Source organism: Erithacus rubecula, assembly GCF_903797595.1.
Source record: "Erithacus rubecula genome assembly, contig: scaffold_771_arrow_ctg1, whole genome shotgun sequence".
NCBI lineage: Eukaryota > Metazoa > Chordata > Aves > Passeriformes > Muscicapidae > Erithacus > Erithacus rubecula.
In genome coordinates, this window is record NW_027635568.1 from 78 (window position 1) to 20,670 (window position 20,593).

The window sequence follows — 20,593 nt, forward strand, 5'->3', positions numbered from 1 at the left end:
GGGACTTGTCAGGTTTATGGGACTGAGATTTGTCCTCTCTCCTTTTGTTCCGAGTCTCCTCAGAACCGGGACTGTGCTCAGCTCCGGGATGGAGCTTTTCCCCTTATCCATTTGTTCTGAATCCCCTTAGAACCAGAACTGAGCTTTGTCTCCTTTTCCATTTAACGGAAACCCCTCAGAACCGGGACTGCAGGTTTATGGGATGGAGCTTTGTCCCCTTTTCCATTTCCCTGAATCCTGTTTAGAACAGGGACTGTTCTCGGCTGTTCTTTTTCCATTTGCTCTAAATTCCTTTTGAAACCAGAACCGAGCTTTGTCCCTTTTTCCATTTCATGGAAACCCCTCAGAACCGGGATTTTCAGGTTTATGGGATGGAGCTTTGTCTCTTTTTCCATTTGCTCTGAATTCCTTTTAGGCCCGGGTCTGTGCAGGTTTGTAGGATTGAGCTCTGTCCCTTTTCCATTTGCCCTGAACCCTCTTTAGAACCAGAACTGAGCTTTGTCCTTTTTCCATTTCACAGAAATCTCTCAGAACCGGGTCTGAGTTTTGTTCCCTTTTACCGGGCACCAAATCCCCTCAGAACTGGGACTGTGCAGGGTTATGGGATGGAGCTTTGTCCCCTTTCCATTTCCCTGAACCCGCTTTAGAACCGGGACTGTGCTCAGATCCGGGATTGAGCTTTGTCATTTTTCCATTTGTTTTGAATCCCCTTTAGAACCAGAACCGAGCTTTGCCTTTTTTCCATCACTGAACCCCCTCTAGAACCGGGATTTTCAGGTTTATGGGATGGAGCTTTGTTTCCTTTTCCCTTTCACTGAACCCGCTTAGAACCGGGACTGTGCTCGGCTCTGGAATTGATCTTTGGCTCCTTTTCCATTTGTTTTGAATTCTTTTTAGACCCGGGATTTTCAGGTTTATGGGACTGAGCTTTGTCCCTTTTCCAATACCCTGAACCTCCTTCAGAATCGGGATTTTCAGGTTTATGGCATTGAGTTTTGTTCCTTTTCCCCTTTGTTCTGAATTATTTTTAGACCCGGGATTTTCAGGTTTATGGGGTTGAGCTTTGTCCCCTCTTCCATTTTTTCTGAATCCCTTTTAGATCCGGGATTTTCAGGTTTATGGGGCTGAGCTTTGTCCCTTTTCCATTTTCCTGAATCCTCTCCAGCGCCGGGACTTTGCTCAGCTCCAAATCTGATCTTTGTCCCTTTTTCCATTTGCTCTGAGTCACCCGAGGCAAATCCCATTTGTTAATGGGGACAAAGTGACAAGGCGGGGACAGAACCTCTCAAACACCGCGCTGATTTCCCGGAGCTCCAATCCCGCCATTCCCCTGGAATTCCCGGCACTGGGAGGTTTTTATTCCCTTTTTTCCACAGCCAGGGAAGAGGAAAATTCCATCCTGCTCTGCTCCAACCGCTCCCGGCGCATCCGGGGGGGACAAAATCCGGATTTTTGCGACCCCGCAGGCAGAGGCGCGATCATAAAGGCGGAGGTGTGGGATTTTAATGTAAATAAAATTGAATGTAAATATTGATTTAAACGCCGGCTCTCTGCCCTGCTCTGCGTGCAGACCTACACGGATTCCTTAAAACCGCGCCTAAACTGTGGGGTGAGGGAGTTCACGGAGACGGGAATAAAAAAAAAATCAGGTTTTTTATCAGGAAGGGCAACACCCATAAAGAGGAGCTCGCCTTAAAAGCGCCGCTGACCTTCCTTGTGAAAATCCGCGGAGCTGCAGCACAAAAGGATTTTTATTTTATTTTAATTTTAATTTTAAATCCCAGGGAAAGAGCCAGGATTGAGGTAAAACCACCAAAATTTCCTGGGGAAATGCACTTGGGGATAAATAATTGCATAAACACACCGAGAAACCCAAAATAAAGCACCTGAGGAACCCAAAAAAAAAAAAAATCTCTGTGCAAAACGAGGCTTCAGGCCCATCTCTGTAAAGGGAGGAAAAAAAAGCTGAAAATGGTTGAAAAATCAGAGAAATGGGATTTTTCCGGGGGGGTTTTCAGGAAATTCGGGAATGTTGGAATGGGGGGGAGGGGATGACCCCGAGAATTGCCGCCGCGTCGTTGGGAATTTTGCAGGAATTTTGCAGGAATTTTAACGAGAAGCACCTGCCCGGCTGCTGCCGTGACACACGCAGTGAAATCCAACCAAGCGCGGCGGCGACTTCACATCCCGCTCCTAAAAAAAATCCTAAAAACCCTCCGGGATGGGTTTTCATAAAGCTGAAAACACCGGGGGGTATTTAAAAGTTATTAAAAATTTATAAATGGGCCAATTCTTTTTTTATTTTTGATTGGTTGGTTTGTTTTGGGGGTTTTTTTTTCTTTTATTTTTTGGGGTTTTAGGTGTTTTTATTTTATTTTTTGCATGCTTCTGACTCGGGAACTTGTGCCTCCCCAGCATTCAAAATTTCAGGCGGATTCCTGAGGAATATCAGGTGGGATAATGAAGAAATTTGGTTTAATGCCGGTTCTGGGGGGAGAAGGAGGCGAATTCAGCAATTTTAATGTGATTTTTCGGTGGTTTTGTAAATTTTGAGGTGAGGGAAATACCCTGGATTTATTTGGATTGTCCAGGATTGAAAAAAATGGGAAAGGAAAGGAAAAAGGAAAAAGGAAAAAGGAAAAAGGGAAATGGAAAAAGGAAAAAGGAAGGATAAAAGGAAAGGAAAGAAAGGAAGAAGGAGAAAAGGAAAAGGATCCCCCAGGTCATTCCCCATTTTTTTCCAGATTCCAGGAACCCTTTGGAATTCTGATTTTCCCTGGATGCTCCCGGGAGCCCAAACCCCGCAGCGGGATTGCCCCGGTGGGAAAAGGTAGAAAATCCAAAATCCCAAATCCCCGAATTCCCGAATCCCAGAATTTCCGAATCCCCGAATTCCTGAATCCCCGAATTCCTGCTCCAAATAAAGAAATCCCAAATCCCCCGAATTGCCGAATTCCTGCTGCTAAAGCAATCCCAAATCTCCAAATCACAAATTCCCGAATTCCTGCTCCAAAGAAAGAAATCCCAAATCCCAAATCCCCAAATTCCCCAATTCCCCAATTCCCAATTTCCCCAATTCCCAATTTCCCCAATTCCTGCTCCTAGGAAAGAAATCCCAAATCCCTGAATTCCCGAATTCCCGAATTCCTGCTGTTAAAGAAGAAATCCCAAATCCCAAATCCCAAATCCCCGAATTCCCAAACTCCTGCTGTTAGGGAAGAAATCCCAAATCCCAAATCCCAAACCCCAAATCCCAAATCCTAAATCCCAAATCCCAAATCCCGAATTCCCGAATTCCCGAATTCCCGAATTCCTGCTGTTAGGGAAGAAATCCCAAACCCCAAACCCCAAATCCCAAATCCCAAATCCCCGAATTCCCAAATTCCTGCTGTTAAAGAAGAAATCCCAAATCCCAAATCCCAAATCCCAAATCCCAAATCCCCGAATTCCCAAATTCCTGCTGTTAAAGAAGAAATCCCAAATCCTCAAATCCCCAAATTCCAATTCCTCCTTTTTTTCCCGGCGCCGGGAATTCGGGAGGAGGAGAAGAATCGGCTCCAGGGACGAAGCAAAGAATAAAGGATATAAATTTAATAAATTTTATAAAATAAAAAAGGTCATAACGCTAATAAAGTTTATAAAATAATTAAGTGTATAAAATAATAAACATTATTCTGCAGTGGGGCAAAGCCACGGTCACAGTAAAGAACAAAGGTTATAAAATTAATAAAGTTTCTAAAAAAATAAAGAGTAGAGAAGAATAAAGTTTATAAAATTAATAATGTTTATAAAATAATAAAGTGTAGAAAATAATAAAGTTTATAAAATTAAGGAATTTATAAAATACCGAAGTTTATAAAGGAATAAAGTTTCTAAAATTAAAGTTTGGGTAGAAGAATCTCTATTTTTTGCTAGGAAAATTCCGATTTTTACAAGAAAAAAATCTGATTTTTTTGTTACTAATAATTAAAAATACATATTTAACAAAAAAAAAAAAAAAAAAAAAAAAAAATTTCAGCCGAGGCGAATTCCCCCAGGCTCTGCAGAAATCGCTTTTTTATTTATTTTTATTTTTATTTTTATTTTTATTTTTATTTTTATTTTTATTTTTATTTTTATTTTTTTTATTTTTAATTTTTATATTTTTATTTTTTATTTTTATTTTTATTTCTATTTTTTTTTTTTTTTTTTATTTTTTTTTTTATTTTTATTTTTATTTTTGTTTTAATTTTTATTTTTTTGCTTTGGCCGAGAGTGATGGAAATATTTTTCTCTCATTAATTATCCTTTAAATTAAAAAAAAAAAAAAAAAAAATGAGGGGGAAAAATGAGTTTATTCCAAATAAATAAATATTTTATACACATATATTTCATATATTTTATACCAAAATAAAGCCCTAAAAGCGCGTGAGGTGGTTAAAAAACGCTTTTTTTTTTTTACCTTCTCGGACAGAAAATCGCGGATTTTTTGGGTCCTTAATGCGAATTTTTGGGGTCCATACTGCGGATTTGGGGGCGGTAATGTGGATTTTGGGGTCAGTAATTTGATTTTGAGGGTCGGTAATTTGAATTTTTAGAGTCCAGAATGCGAATTTTTCAGTCCATAATACAAATTTTGTGGGCCATAATTCGGATTTTTTGGGTTTGTAATGTGGATTTTTGGGTCTCTAATGCGGATTTTTGGGTTTTAATGCGGATTTTTGGGTTTAAATGCGGATTTTTGGGTTTGTAATGCGGATTTTTCCCAATTAATATTCAGCGCACGGAGCTCTGCAGCAGGAACCGAGCCGGGAATAAACGAAACCCCAGCGGAAAATCGAAATAAAATCGAAATATTCCTCACTTGGATCTTTATTTCCGAGCATCGGGAGGGGATAAAAAACGAGAAAAAATCCGATTTTTATAGTTGTTTGGTTTTTTTTCATCTTGCTGCAAACAATAAACTAATTTCGGCTTAAAAAAAAACTTTAATTTTATGAAAATCAATTAAATATCTAGCCAAAAATACGGGGAAAAAAGATTTCAGAGAAAAAAATAATTCTGTTCTGCCTTTGAGGGTTGATATATTTAATAAATAAATACCTTGTGAAGGCTGGAGAGGAATAAATTAAATTTTAAATTTATGGGATGTCCGATATCATCACCGTTTAAATTGAAATAAATTTAAATTGAACCCCATCGAGGATTTTTCCTGTTTTATTTACAGCTCTGAAATAAATCACGTTAAAAATTTCGGGGGAAAAAAATAAAACAATTAAAATTTTCAATAGATGGAGAGGACGACAGAGTGAGATTTTTTTTTTTTTTTTGTGGGTATAAAATGAAATGTCGGGGGTTTTTTAGGGGCTCGGATTGAGGAAAAAAAAAAGGGTGAAGGGGTAAAAAATGAATTTTTTTTCCCATTTCCATGCAAAAAAAAAAAAAAAAAAAGAATGTTTACGGCGCGGGCTCAAGTTCAACTACAAAATCCTTTGAAGGGGAAAGGGAGGAAAGGGAAAAAAAACCCAAATAAAATAAAAAACCAACAAATCCCAGAGCGGAAAAAGGCTGAGAATGAACTTGGACAAAAGGAAAAGGGGGAGGGGAGGGAGAAGGGGGAGGGGAAGGAGGGGAGGGGACCCCAGAACAGAATTTGGGGGATTTTGGGGAAAATTGGGGAACCAGAGAAGGGAGAGAAGAGATTTGAATTCCCAGAACCGATTTTTGGGGGATCCCGAGGAGATTTTGGGGGATTTGGGGAATTAGAGGAATTGGGGGAGGGGACAGGAGAAATTTGGAGAACCCAGAGCTGATTTTTGGGGGATCCCGGGGAAATTTTTGGGGATTTTGGGGTTGGTTTAACCTGAATTTGGGGCTGGTTTAACCCGAGTTTGGGGCTGGTTTAACCCCCGTTTGGGGCTGGTTTAACTCAAATTTTCGGGTTGGTTTAACCCGCGTTTGGGGCTGGTTTAACCCGCGTTTGGGGCTGGTTTAATCCGGGTTTGGGGCTGGTTTAACCCGCGTTTGGGGCTGGTTTAACCCGAATTTGGGACTGGTTTAATCCGGGTTTGGGGCTGGTTTAACCCGAGTTTGGGGCTGGTTTAACCCGAATTTGGGGCTGGTTTAACCCGCGTTTGGGGCTGGTTTAATCCGGGTTTGGGGCTGGTTTAACCCGCGTTTGGGGCTGGTTTAACCCGCGTTTGGGGCTATTCTGTCCCAGGTTTTTGAGCTCTTTTAGTCCCAATTCGGAGCTTCTTTAGTCCCGATTTGTCGCGATTTTAGCCCGGTTTTTAGCGCTGCATGGGCCCGGGTTTTAAGGCAATTTTAGCCCAGATTTGGATCTATTTTAATCTCGATTTTCCACTATTTTACCCCCGTTTTGTCACTATTTCAGCCCAGTTTTTAGCGCTACTCTGGCCCGGGTTTTGGCGCTTTTAAACACAGATTTACGACAGTTTTATCCCGATTTGCCGTTCTTTTAGCCCCGTTTCTTGGCTATTTTATCCCAGTTTTAAGGCTGCTCTGGCCCGGGTTTTGTATCCTATTTAATCCCAATTTTCGAATCTATTTTACCCCCGTTTTTTCACTATTTCCCTCCTTTTCTCCTCACCCTCCCCCCCCGGTTTTATCCCTGCTCTGGCCCGGGTTTTGTATCCTTTTTATCCCAAATTTTTCTCCGTTTCCCTTCGTATTTTCTCTATTTTATCCCAGTTTTTAGCGCTACTCTAGCCCGGGTTTTGCAGATATTTAATCCCAGTTTTTGGATTTATTCTCCCCGGGTTTTTTGCTATTTCCCCCCCCTTTTATTTTTTTTTCGCAATTTCCCATCATTTATTTAACTGTTTCCCCCCGTTTTTCACTATTTTCCCCCTTTTTTTCCCTCATTTCCCCCGTTTTTATCCCTGCTGTGGGCCCGGTTTTACATCTATTTAATTCCACTTTTCAAATCTATTTAAACCCCATTTTTCACTATTTTCCACCCGTTTTTTTCACTGTTTCCCCCCTTTCCCCCTTTATTTCCCCCGGGTTTTACATCTATTTAATCCCACTTTCCGAATCTATTTTAACCCCATTTTTCGCTATTCCCCCCCCCCGTTTTTCCTTATTTCCTCCGGGTTTTTCATCCATTTAACCCAAATTTTCGAATCCATTTTAACCCCGTTTCTCGCTATTTCCCCCCCCCCCCGTTTTTTCACCATTTCCCCCTTTTTTTCCCTCATTTCCCCCTGTTTTAACTCTACTCTAGCCCGAGTTTTTCATCTATCCAATCCAAATTTTCGAATCTATTTTAACCCCATTTTTCGCTATTTTCCCGCCATTTTTCACTATTTCCCCCTTTTTTTCCCTCATTTCCCCCCCTGTTTTATCCCTGATCTGGTCCGAGTTTTTCATCTCTTTAACCCCAATTTTCGCTTCTATTTTAACCCCATTTTTCGCTATTTCCCCTCCGTTTTTTGGCCATTTCCCCCCGTTTTTTCACCTTTTTTTCCCTCATTTTAGTCCCAGCTCTGGCCCGGGTTTTTCATCTCTTTAACCCCAATTTTCGCATCTATTTTAACCCCATTTTTCGCTATTTCCCCCCCGTTTTTTCACTATTTCCCCAGGGTTTTTCATCTCTTTAACCCAAATTTTCGCATCTATTTTAACCCCATTTTTCGTTATTTCCCCCCTGTTTTTTCACTATTTCCCCCCCGTTTTTTCACCTTTTTTCCCTCATTTTAGTCCCAGCTCTGGCCCGGGTTTCTCATCTATTTTAACCCCATTTTTCGCTATTTCCCCCCCGTTTTTTCACTATTTCCCCCCCGTTTTTTCACTATTTCCCCAGGGTTTTTCATCTCTTTAACCCCAATTTTCGCATCTATTTTAACCCCATTTTTCGCTATTTCCCCCCCGTTTTTTTCGCCATTTCCCCCCGTTTTTTCACCTTTTTATCCCTCATTTTAATCCCAGCTCCGGCCCGGGTTTTTCATCTATTTAACCCAAATTTTCCCATCTATTTTAACCCCATTTTTCGCCATTTCCCCCCCGTTTTTTCGCCATTTCCCCCCGTTTTTTCACCTTTTTATCCCTCATTTTAATCCCAGCTCCGGCCCGGGTTTTTCATCTATTTAACCCCAATTTTCGCATCTATTTTAACCCCATTTTTCGCTATTTCCTCCCCGTTTTTTCGCCATTTCCCCCCGTTTTTTCACCTTTTTTCCCTCATTTTAGTCCCAGCTCAGGTCCGGGTTTTACAAGTCTCAAGTTCAACGCCAGGGGAGGGGGATGGGCCTTTCCCGGGCTCCTTCCCGCGGTTTTACGAGGGTGTCGGGCCCCGCTCGCTTTGCTGCGATTTTACAGCCCGAGACTTCCCCTCCCCCTCCCCTCCCCTCCCCCTCCCCTCCCCCTCCTCCCCTCCCCCACCTGCGCTTCCCCCGCTCCGCCCGAAAATCGCGGGTTTGGGGGGGGGGAAAGGGCGAGAAATCCCAGTTGGAGCCCGGTCCCGCTCGGTTTGGGAATATCGGGAAAAAATTCTGAAGTGGGGAAAAAAAAAGGGGGAAAAAAGTGTAATTAATAGGGAAAAAATCGGGTGGGAAAAAGGGAAAAAAATAAATGAATAGTGGGGAAAAAATCAGGTGGGAAAAAGGAAAAAAAATAAATTAATAGCGGGGAAAAAATCAGGGTGGGGAAAAGGGAAAAAAAATTAATAGCGGGGAAAAAGGAAAAAATATAAATTGATAGTGGGGAAAAAATCAGGTGGGAAAAAAATAAATTAATAGCGGGGAAAAAATCAGGGTGGGAAAAAATGCAAATTAACAGCGGGAAAAAAACCAGGGTGGGGAAAAGGAAAAAATATAAATTAATACTGGGGAAAAAATCAGGTGGGAAAAAAATAAATTAATAGCGGGGAAAAAATCAGGGTGGGAAAAAGGAAAAAATATAAATTAATAGGGGGGAAAAAATCAGGTGGGAAAAAAATAAATTAATAGCGGGGAAAAAATCAGGGTGGGAAAAAGGAAAAAATATAAATTAATAGTGGGGAAAAAATCAGGTGGGAAAAAAATAAATTAATAGCGGGGAAAAAATCAGGGTGGGAAAAAATGCAAATTAACAGCGGGGAAAAAATCAGGGTGGGGAAAAGGGGAAAAAAAATTAATAGCGGCGGAAAAGGAAAAAATATAAATTGATAGTGGGGAAAAAATCAGGTGGGAAAAAATAAATTAATAGCGGGGAAAAAATCAGGGTGGGAAAAAGGAAAAAATATAAATTAATAGTGGGGAAAAAATCAGGTGGGAAAAAGGAAAAAAAATAAATTAATAGCGGGGAAAAAATCAGGTGGGAAAAAGGAAAAGTAAAAAATTAATAGAGGGGGGAAAAATCAGGGTAGGAAAAAGGAAAACAATAATTAATTAGTAGCAGGGAAAAAATCAGGGTGGGAATAAGGGAAAAAAATAATTAATATCGGGGAAAAAAATTCTAAGTGGGAAAAAGGGGAAAAAATAAATTGATTAGTAGAGGAGAAAAAATCAGGGTGGGAAAAAGGGAAAAAATTTAATATCGCGAAAAAATCAGGGTGGAAAAAGGGGGAAAAAAATCAATATCGGGAAAAAAAATCAGGGTGGGAAAAAAATCCCGCTGGATTTACTTCGGGTTTATGGGATTTTTTTTTCTTTTTTCATTATTTTTGATTTTTTTTCCTTCTTTTGGCAGCGCCGCCTCTGCAGAAGGAACTGGGTAAAACATTTATTTTTTTAATCCTTCATATACGGGAAGAAAATCCAGATATTCCCCAAAAATGGAGGGAAATGAGGGGATTGACCCTGAGGGGCAGAAATTAAGAAATAAATAAAATAATAAATAAGAAAATTGGAATTTTTCCGAGCAGGATTTGGATGGGGAAAAGCTCCTGGATCCGCAGCCTCCTCAAAAAAATCCATTTTCTGCTTTTTTTAGGGATTTTTTTTGGTGAGTTGGGGTCAAGGAGAGGCCGGGGGCGGGGTTTATGACGTAGGTTGTTGACGTCATAAACCAGATCGCGCGCTGATTGGCTCGCTCGAGTGACGTCACGAGGAAAAGGCTTCGCTCCTCAAAGCCCAGGGAGGAAATTTTGGGGAAAAAAAGGAAAAAAATGGGGAAAAAAAGGAATTTAGTGCCGGCTCCGCTCTCAGCATCCTGCTGGAAGCCAAAGCCAATTAAAACATTAAAAAATCCTTAATTAGGCAAAAAAATTACCCAAAATTTTCATTATTTAGGGCAAAATGAGGTTTAAAACCTGGAATTTAGGAAAGAATGGAAAGGCAGGGGAAAAAAAAGTGAATTTTGCTCGGTGCAGGTGGAGTTAATTCGCTTTTTGAGAGAGAAAAAAAAAAACTGAAGGTGGAAAGGGACGAGAAAATGAAAATAAAAAATAATTTTTAAAAGAAAAAATAAAAATAAAAAAAATCCGAATATATTTAATTTATATCTTTAATTTCACCCCGTTTATACCGACACCAACCCAAATAATTCCGTGTTCACGCGGGGATTTCTCCTGAGCAAACGAGGCGAAAATTCTGTTTACAAAGTAAAAAAAAAAAGAGATTTTTGGGGGTTTAAACCCAAAAATTTCATCACAAACCAAAGCGGGACTTGGGGCGGCCTTTAATTGTCAAAATACAAAATACAAGCGGTGCAAAGGGGGATTTATAAATGTTTCCATTTTTTATAATTCATTTTTTAATCGTTATTTTGATATATCCACACCGGGGTTACATCGCCTTTAATCGTGCATTTATACACCGGTAAATACAGACAAAAAAAAAAAAGTCGCTAAATATCTGCTAAATATGGGATTTTTATAGATAACCTGGCAAAAAAAATTAAAATAATAATAAAAATAATAATATTAATAATACAAAGTCGTGCCTGTATAAATGGGTGTTTACACAGCCATTATATGTTCTGTACATTCCATTTTTTGGGGATTAATTTGGTTTAATTTTTGCTGGAAGTCACGCGGGTTTCTTCATTTTTTATTTATTTTTATTCATTCTTTCTGTATTTTTATTTATTCTCAATCTATTAATTCTTCATTCTTCTTTACTCTCCATTTATTCTTTATTTATTCTCCGTTTATTCTTTCTTCATTCTTTATTTTTTTTCTTTATTTATTCTCCCTTAAATTCCCGTTTTGCTCGTCCTGCCTGAATTTGGGAGATTTTTTTTTTTTTTTTCTTATTTCAAAACCCCAAATTCTCTACGCAGGGCCGGGAGAAATTTTGGGGTAAATTGATGAATTCTGGGGTAAATTGATGAATTTTGGGATAAATTGATGAATTTTGGGATAAATTGGAGAATTTGGGGGTAAATTGGAGAATTTAGGGGTAAATTGGAGTATTTTGGGATAAATTTGAGTATTTTAGAATAAATTGGTGAATTTTGGGGTTGAATTGATGGATTTTGGGATAAATTGGTGAATTTTGGTATAAATTGATGAATTTGGGGATAAATTGGTTTATTTTGGGGATAAATTGATGAATTTTGGGATAAACAGGAGAATTTGGGGTTAAATTGGTGAATTTTGCTATTAAATTTGAGTATTTTGGGATAAATTGGTTCACTTTGGGGTTAAATTGATGAATTTGGGGGTAGATTTGGGTCATTTGGGGGTTAAATTGACTCATTTTGGGGTTAAATTGATGAATTTTGGGATAAATTGATGAATTTTGGGATAAATTGGTTCACTTTGGGGTTAAATTGATGAATTTGGGGATAAATTTGGGTTATTTCGGGGTTAAATTGGCTCATTTGGGGGTTAAATTGATGAATTTTGGGATAAATTGATGAATTTTGAGATAAATGGGTCAATTTGGGGGTTAAACGGGTCAATTTTGGGGCGGTTTTATCGGAATTTCGGGATCTTTGGAGCGCTCTGTAAGGCAGGAGCCGAGTGGGGGGGGCAGGAACGGGGGGTCCCGTCCTTGGGGGGTCCCGGGGACAATCAGGGGGGGGTCCCGATGACACTCGGGGGGGGTCCCGGTGACACCCGGGGGGTCCCGGTGACACTCGGGGGGTCTCGGTGACACTCGGGGGGTCCCGGTGGCGCTCGGGGGGTCCCGGTGACACTCGGGGGGTCCCGGTGACACTCGGGGGGTCTCGGTGACACTCGGGGGTCCCGGTGGCGCTCGGGGGGTCTCGATGACACCCGGGGGTCCCGGTGACACTCGGGGGGTCCCGGTGACACCCGGGGGTCCCGGTGGCGCTCGGGGGGTCTCGGTGACACCCGGGGGGGTCCCGGTGACACTCGGGGGGTCTCGGTGACACTCGGGGGTCCCGGTGACACTCGGGGGGTCTCGGTGACACCCGGGGAGTCCCGGTGATACTCGGGGGGTCCCGGTGACACCCGAGGGTCCCGGTGACACTCGGGGGGTCCCGGTGACACCCGGGGGTCCCGGTGGCGCTCGGGGGGTCCCGGTGACACTCGGGGGATGCCGGTGACACCCGGGGGTCCCGGTGACACTCGGGGGGTCTCGGTGACACTCGGGGAGTCCCGGTGACACCCGGGGGGTCTCGATGACACCCGGGGGGTCCCGGTGGCGCTCGGGGGGTCCCGGTGACACTCGGGGGGGTCCCGGTGACACTCGGGGGGTCTCGATGACACTCGGGGGGTCCCGGTGACACTCGGGGGGTCTCGATGACACTCGGGGGGTCCCGGTGACACTCGGGGGGTCCCGGTGACACTCGGGGGGTCTCGATGACACTCGGGGGGTCCCGGTGACACTCGGGGGGTCTCGGTGACACCCGGGGGTCCCGGTGGCGCTCGGGGGGTCCCGGTGACACTCGGGGGGTCTCGATGACACTCGGGGGGTCCCGGTGACACTCGGGGGGTCTCGGTGACACCCGGGGGTCCCGGTGACACTCGGGGGGTCCCGGTGACACTCGGGGGGTCTCGGTGACACCCGGGGGTCCCGGTGACACTCGGGGGGTCTCGATGACACCCGAGGGTCCCGGTCACACTCGGGGGGTCCCGGTGACACTCGGGGGGTCTCGATGACACCCGAGGGTCCCGGTCACACTCGGGGGGTCCCGGTGACACTCGGGGGTCTCGGTGACACCCGGGGGTCCCGGTGACACCCGGGGGGGTCCCGGTGGCGCTCGGGGGGTCCCGGTGGCGCTCGGGCCCGCTCAGGGGGTGCCGCCGGCGCTGGTTTTGTTTTTGGCCAGCGCTTTCTTCTCCTTGACGCGGCGGTTCTGGAACCAGATGGTGATCTGCCGCTCGCTCAGGCCCGTGCCTGTCGCGATTTTCCTCCTCCTGTCGCGAGTGATGAATTTGCTGCTGGCGAATTCCCGCTCCAGCTCCCGCAGCTGCCCCTTGCTGTAGGGAACGCGCTTCTTGCGCCCGCGGCGGGGGGCGCAGCCCTCGGGGGGGCACGGACCCGGGTCTGGGGGGACAGAGGGGTCAGGGGGTCTCCAAAAACACCCCAAACACACCCCCAAAACACCCCAAAACACCCCAAAAAACACCCCAAAAACACCCCAAAAACACCCCAAAACCACCCCAAAACACCCCAAAAAACACCAAATTCACCCAGCCCTCGGGGGGCACGGACCGGGGTCTGGGGGGACAGAGGGGTCAGGGGGTCTCCAAAAATCCCACAAAAACACCCCCAAAACACCCCAAAAAACACCCAAATTCACCCAGCCCTCGGGGGGCACGGACCGGGGTCTGGGGGGACAGAGGGGTCAGGGGGTCTCCAAAAACACCCCAAAAAACACCCCAAAAACACCCCCAAAACACCCCAAAAAACACCCAAATTCACCCAGCCCTCGGGGGGGCACGGACCGGGGTCTGGGGGACAGAGGGGTCAGGGGGTCTCCAAAAACACCCCAAAAAACACCCAAAACCACCCCAAAACCACCCCAAACCACCCCAAAAAACACCCAAATTCACCCAGCCCTCGGGGGGGCACGGACCGGGGTCTGGGGGGACAGAGGGGTCAGGGGGTCTCCAAAAACACCCCAAAAAACACCCAAAAACCACCCCAAAACACCCCAAAAAACACCCAAATTCACCCAGCCCTCGGGGGGGCACGGACCGGGGTCTGGGGGGACAGAGGGGTCAGGGGGTCCCCAAAAACACCCCAAACACACCCCAAAAATCCCACAAAACCACCCCCAAAACCACCCCAAAACCACCCCAAAAAACACCCAAAACCCCCGAAATCCCCCAAACTCCCCAAACACCCCAAACCCCCCAAATCCCCCCAAACTCCCCAAATCCTTTTGGGGTCAGGGGTGTCCCCAAACCCCCAATCCCAGCCCCGCCCCCAGCGCTGGGGTTGGAAAATTTCCCGTCAGTTTTCCCCTGGTGGGAACGAAGCGTTTTAAATTCTCCCTCTCGATATTTAAAAATGTGAAACTTCATATTCTTTATATTTAAAAAAAAAAAAATTAAAAAATAAAGTTGTATATTCTCTCAGTATTTAAAGTTTTAAAAGTTCTGTATTCTCCCTCTAAATAGTAAAAGATTTAAAAATTCTCTATTTCCCTTCTCGATATTGAAAGACTTTTCAATTCTATATTGTCCATATTAAAAAAAAAAAAAAAAAAAAAAAAAGTTCTATATTCTCTCTCTCAGTATTTAAATTTCAAAAGTTCTATGATGTTCTTCCACTAAATATTGAAAAAAATTTCAGTTCTGTATTGTCCTTCTTGGTATTTAAAAATTTTATAGTTCGATATTGTCCCTCTAAATATCAAATTTTTAAAATTCTATATTCTTCCTCTTGATGTTTAAAGATTTTTAAGTTCTATATTCTCCCTCTCGATGTTTAAAAATTTGATTTTCATTCACTGCATTTTTAAACTTTTTTTTTTTTTTTGGTTGGTTTGTTTTTTGGTTTTTTTTGTGCCGGTGAAATCCAAATATCCAAATTAGCGATGCAGTCAGCCCATTTTAATAATTTTAATTAAGTTAATAACTTTAATTAATTTCTCCAAGCCCAGGGTGGGGGAGGGGGCTGAGTGCCCCAAATGTCCCCGTGTGACCCCAAAATATCATCGTGTGAACCCCCAAAAAATCTTTGCCAGAACCCCGATAATGTCGTTGTCTGAACCGCCAAAAAATCAAAGATTGAACCCCAAAAAAATCAAAGTTTGAACCCCAAAAAATCAAAGTTTGAACCCCCAAAAATCAAAGTTTGAACCCTAAAAAATCAAAATTTGAACCCCGATAATGTCGTCATCTGAACCCCCAAAATATTGTCATCTACCCCCCGATAAATGATCCTTTTAATTCTCATCAATGATCATTTGAATCCCGATAATTGATCATCTGAATTCTGATCAATGATCATCTCAACCCCGAAAACTGATCATCTGAACCCCGAAAATTGATCATCTGAACCCCGATAATCGATCATCTGAACTCCTCTAAATGATCATCTGAATTCTGATCAATGATAATTTGAATCCTGATAATCGATCATCTGAACTCCTATAAATTATCATCTGAATCCCAATAGCTGATCATCTGAATCCCAATAATTGATTATCTGAACCCCGGTAATTGATTATCTCAATTTTGGTAAATGATCATTTAAATCCTGATCAATGATCGTTTGAATCCCGATAATTGATATTGAATCTTGATAAATGACCCTTGGAGTCCTGATAAATGGTAGAGTCCTGATAATTGATCATCTGAACCCCGATAATTGATTATCTGAACCCCGATAATTGATCATCTGAGTTGTGACCGATGATCATTTGAATCCCGATAATTGATCAGCTGAACTCCTATGAATGATCATCTGAATTCTGATAAATGATCCCTTGAATCCTGATAAATTATTATCTAAATCCCAATAACTGATCATCGAAATCCCGATAATTGATCATCTGAATTCCAATAAATGATCATCTGAACCTTAATAATTGATCGGCTGAATTCCAATAAGTGATCATCTGAATTCCAATAAGTGATCATATGAATTCCATTAATTGATCATCTGAATCCTGCTAATTGATCATCTGAATTCCAATAACTGATCATATGAATTCCATTAATTGATCATCTGAATCCTGCTAATTGATCATCTGAATTCCAATAAGTGACCATATGAGTTCCTATAGCTGATCATCTAAATCCTATTAATTGATCATCTGAATTCCAATAACTGGCCATCTGAATCCTACTAATTGATCATCTGAATTCCAATAACCGACCATCTGAACCCCTCTAACTGATCACTTGAACCCCGATAATCGATCACTTGAACCCCCACCAATCCCCTTCTGCCTCTGCTTTAGACACGGCCGCGATAAACCTAATTAAATTCAATTAATTTAAATCATTACTATTATTTCCTAAACCCCAACCCTCCACCTCCCCACACCGCCAACACCCCCCAACCAAACCAACCCCCCCAAACTCACCGGGACCCCCCAAACCTCCATCGTTTAACCCTTTCCTGCCCGCGCCGGGTGTTTTTTTTACCTGCGAAGGCGGATTTGAGCAGGAAGCCGGCCTGGCCCTGCTCCTTGGCGCAGCACATCTGGCCGCCCCAGCCCCCGGCCAGCGCCCAGGGCTGCTGGTAGCCGCCGTCCACGGGCAACAAAGGCTCGTGGCGCGGCTCGCCCAGCGCCAGGTCCAGGTAGCCGGCCACGGGCTGGTAGGGCGCTCCGTAACCCGGGTAAAAGGCGAACTCGGCCGGGCGGCTCTGGAAATCCTCGGCGCTGCCCCCGGGAGCCTCCAGGAATTTGTCAGCCGGGAAAGCGCCCGGGGCGGCGGGCGAGGCTTTGAGCGAGCCCCGCGCCACCCGGCACGAGTAGAAACCGCCGCCCAAGTAGCCGTAGGGCAAGGGCGCCGAGCCCGGGGGGGCTTTGGGGGGCTCGGGGGGCGCCTCCGGGGGGGGCGAAGCCGGGGTTCATGGCGGGGGGCGGGGAGGGCGAGGGGAGGCTCGGAAGCAGCGCCCGGGGCTGGGGGCTGAAGCCGCCCGGAGCCAGGAGCCCCTCGAGGCCCGGGGGCTGCATGGGGGGCGCGGGGGGTGCGGGGCATGGGGGGAGGTTGGGGGGCGCTGCCCGAGGGGGGTCCCCGCTTCAAAAAGGCGGCGAGAGGCTCCCCAAGAGCTGGTTTTGGTTCGGGGCCGGCCTGACGCGAAGGGTGGAGGTTTTGCTCATTGGTTGGTGTTGGGAGAAGGGGGAAAAAAAAAAAAAAAAAAAAAACAAAAAGGAAAAAAAAAAATTCTGCAGGCTCAATAAAGAGCTGGAGAAATTGCGAAAATGGTTTTATTGGGAGGGGAAAGGGGGAGGAGGAGGAGGAGGAGGAGGGGACACCGCACGTGACAGGAGGGGACACGGGGGTGGCTCCTGAGGGGCTTCTTGGAAATGGAAAATAAAAATTGTGTGGGGAAGGCGGAGGTGGGAAATGAGGGAGAAAGAAGTGAGGGAGAGAGAGGAGAGGGAAATCAGGAAGGGCAGCAGAAAAATGCGGGCTTGGGTTGAAAACACCTTTATTTTTATTATATATTTTTTTAATTTAGGGCCTTCCCTCCATCCTTTCCTCATCCTCCCCTTCCTCAGCGATTCCATCCCCTCAAAAATCCCAATTTTATTCCCTGGGGACAGCGCTGAAAGTCAGGAGAGACGGGAAAAAATCGGCCTCTGATATCCCCAAAAAAACCCCAAAAATCCCCGCAGAGCTGCTGGAATAATCCAGAGCAACTTCAGACCCTGGAAACATCCCAAAGAAAAAGGATTTGGGAAAGGGAGGGGGGAAAATAAAGCAGAAAATTCCTTTGGGGTTCCGGGCAGGTGGAGAAATGGGAAAAGACGTGGGGATGAGGGATCCCACGGATTTGTGGGGAATGCAAGAATTACATATAATTTAATAATAAGAATTTAATAAAGTGTAATAATTTATTATAATAATTGCAGTGCCCGCTGTTAAACCACCCCGGTATTTTTAATTTTCTGTATTCACGCTACAAATAGATTTTTTTTTTTTTTTATTTCCTTTTTCCCTGTGTTTTCTTCCCGAAAGTCGCGTTCGGGAAAAGATTTGTGGAAATTCTCTCAAAAGCGGTTTCAGCTTTTCCCTGGTGTGGATGAATCCAGAGATTTCTGATTTTGACCGAAAATCCGTAATAAAAAAAAAAAAAATCCACTTTTCTTTGATCACCAAACCGCGACCCGGAGGAGAAATCTGAAGGAAATGGGAATTAGGAGCGATGGTGACAAGCGGGGAAAAGCCCAATTAACGCCCCAAACACAACCCGAAAATCCAGCCCGAAGAAAAACCCCACACAACTCCGAACTCGCGGGAAAAAAAAAACGAAAACAAAAAACAAAACCCCCAAAAAACCAACAGCAAAGCAACAAACCACGAACAGGTAATAATAATAATAATAATAAAATCAATTTTCCCACGGACAAAGAAAATAAAAAAACCCAAAAATTCAATTTTCGCTGGGGGAAAAACAATCAGGTAAAAAAATCAAACATCCAAAAATTCCATTTTCGGAGCGAAAAAAAATCAAGTGAAAAAAATTTAAAAATTCGATTTTCCCAGGGGAAAAAAAATCAATATAAAACCACAAAAATCCCCCAACCCAAACCTTCCAACGCTGATTTTTTTTTCTTCCTCCTCCCCAGTTTTTTAAATTTTTAAATCTTTTTTCCCCTTTTTTCCCCTCCCAGCCCCGCCGCTGTTTGCCGAGGGTCTCGCCCCATTCCCGGCACGAAAAGGTCGCGCTGCAGCCGCGGGGTCAAGGCCAAGTTGAAAGTTAAAAGCTTTGAGAATTCAGAGCTCCCGGGGCCGCCGGGTTTTGGGGAAAAAAAATCAGATTTTTCCCAGTTTAAGGCTGAATTTGGATCTGCGGGTTTGGGGATTTCCTGCGATTTTCCAGCTCCTTTAATTCCATTTATTTGGGTTTTAACGCTGAGGATTTTCCTGCGAGTTTTTCTTTTTAGTTCCCTTTGATTTATTTGTTTTTGACTCAGAAAGGAGGAAAAGGTGGAGAGAGATCGGCCCGAAAAACCCAGAGACGGAGCCGAAACTGGAATTTTGTCCATCGGATTTTTGTCAATTGGATTTTTGTCCATTGTGTTTTTATAAATTGGACTTTTATAAATTGGATTTTATTCCCTTTCCCGAGGATTCCCGGTGAAACGCGGCTTTGTGCCCCGGCGAGAATTTCTTCCTTTTCACCCCAAAAAATCCCCCTCGGATCATTTATTCCATTTCCCCCCCAAATTGCTTTTAAGACCGCGGCAAATTTCGAGCAGGTTTTGCCTCTGGAGCTGCTGAAAAACGAGATTTCCGATCCGATAATAAAATTTTCCTTCTGCGGCGATTTACGGAGAAAATTTCGGTTTAGAGCAAGAGCAACGAGTTTATCTTAAAGGAAAAAAAATCGGATTTTTTCACCAATTCCTCTCCCAGTGAGCGACAGGAAAATCATCAAACGCTGCTATCAGTTTTGCAGGTTTCTTTTTTTTTTAAATATTTTATTCTCCATAGGATCCATTTATATTTATTCCCATCTGGAGCCTGGAAAATCGCTGGAACAGCTTTTTAGAAGTCTGTGATTCTAATTATTTTTTTAATAGCAATTGAATCCCAACCGACCTTACAAAATACAATAAGGGAAAAAAGAAAAATCAAACCAAACCCAAACCCCAAAGCAGTTTGAAGAGGAGGGGAAAAAAAAATTAATAATAATAATAATAAAAAAAATTGGAACTACTTGAAGACTTCACGTTTGGAAATAATCAATGGCTGGAAAATTGGATTCGGGCTCTGGAAGGGAGCCCGGCTCCTGGCAAAATTTCGGGGAGGAAAAAATCAAATCAAGGCGAATATTTTTTATCGTTTTGATCTTTTATTTCTTTATTTTTATTTTTGTTTTTTTTCCCCCGCACTTCTCTCCTCAGCTCCGGCCTCTCCTTCCCCTCCCCGCGAGCAGCCCCCGCAGCTCGGTGCGGATTTTTGGATTTTTCTCTCCCGAATTTGGAATTTGGGGCGGATTTTGGGGGATGCTTTGAAGGAATCGCTGGCAGGGGAACAGAGAGCTCGGCCCGGCCGCTCCCGGCGCCGCTTTTGGGGCGGGTTTGGGGATTCCAGACCGGGGGGGGTTTGTGGGATCAGATTTGGGGTGATTCCAGAGCCGCGGGGTTTGCTGGGTTCCGGTTTTGGGGAGAGATTTTGGGGTGATTCCAAACCCGGGGTTTTGTTGGATCCTTTTTCGGGGTGGGTGTGGGGACTCCAGATTTCGGGAGTTTTGTTTGATCCGTTTTTGGGGTGATTCCAGACCCGGGGGTTTTGTTTAATCAGATTTGGGGTGACTCCAGACCCACCGGGTTTTGTTTGATCCGGTTTTTTGGAGCGGGGAATTCCAGCCTTAGGAGGTTTTGTGGGATTTTTTGGGGTGATTCCAGATTCGGGGGATTTGTTTGATCCGGTTTTTTTGGAGCGGGGAATTCCAGCCTTAGGAGGTTTTGTGGGATTTTTTGGGGTGATTCCAGATTCGGGGGATTTGTTTGATCCGGTTTTTTGGGGTGGGGTATTCCAGTCTCAGGAGTTTTTGTGGGATTTTTTGGGGTGATTCCAGACCCGGGGGTTTTTCTTGGATTTTTTGGGGGGTCTGTGTGGATT

The 20,593-nt window shown here is 44.0% G+C and overlaps 1 protein-coding gene across 1 annotated transcript in view; it reads right to left on the reverse strand.

Moving 5' to 3' along the window:
* Positions 1 to 13,122: 13,122 nt before the first annotated feature.
* Positions 13,123 to 20,593, reverse strand: part of LOC306816649 (homeobox protein Hox-B13-like) — a gene marked incomplete at both ends in the record, with an annotated part of 11,366 nt that continues 3,895 nt past the window's right edge. The window contains 2 exons of the mRNA XM_079333076.1: positions 13,123 to 13,379; positions 16,436 to 16,841. Coding sequence (XP_079189202.1) covers positions 13,123 to 13,379; positions 16,436 to 16,841 — 663 coding nt within the window. The remainder of the gene's footprint in view (positions 13,380 to 16,435; positions 16,842 to 20,593) is intronic.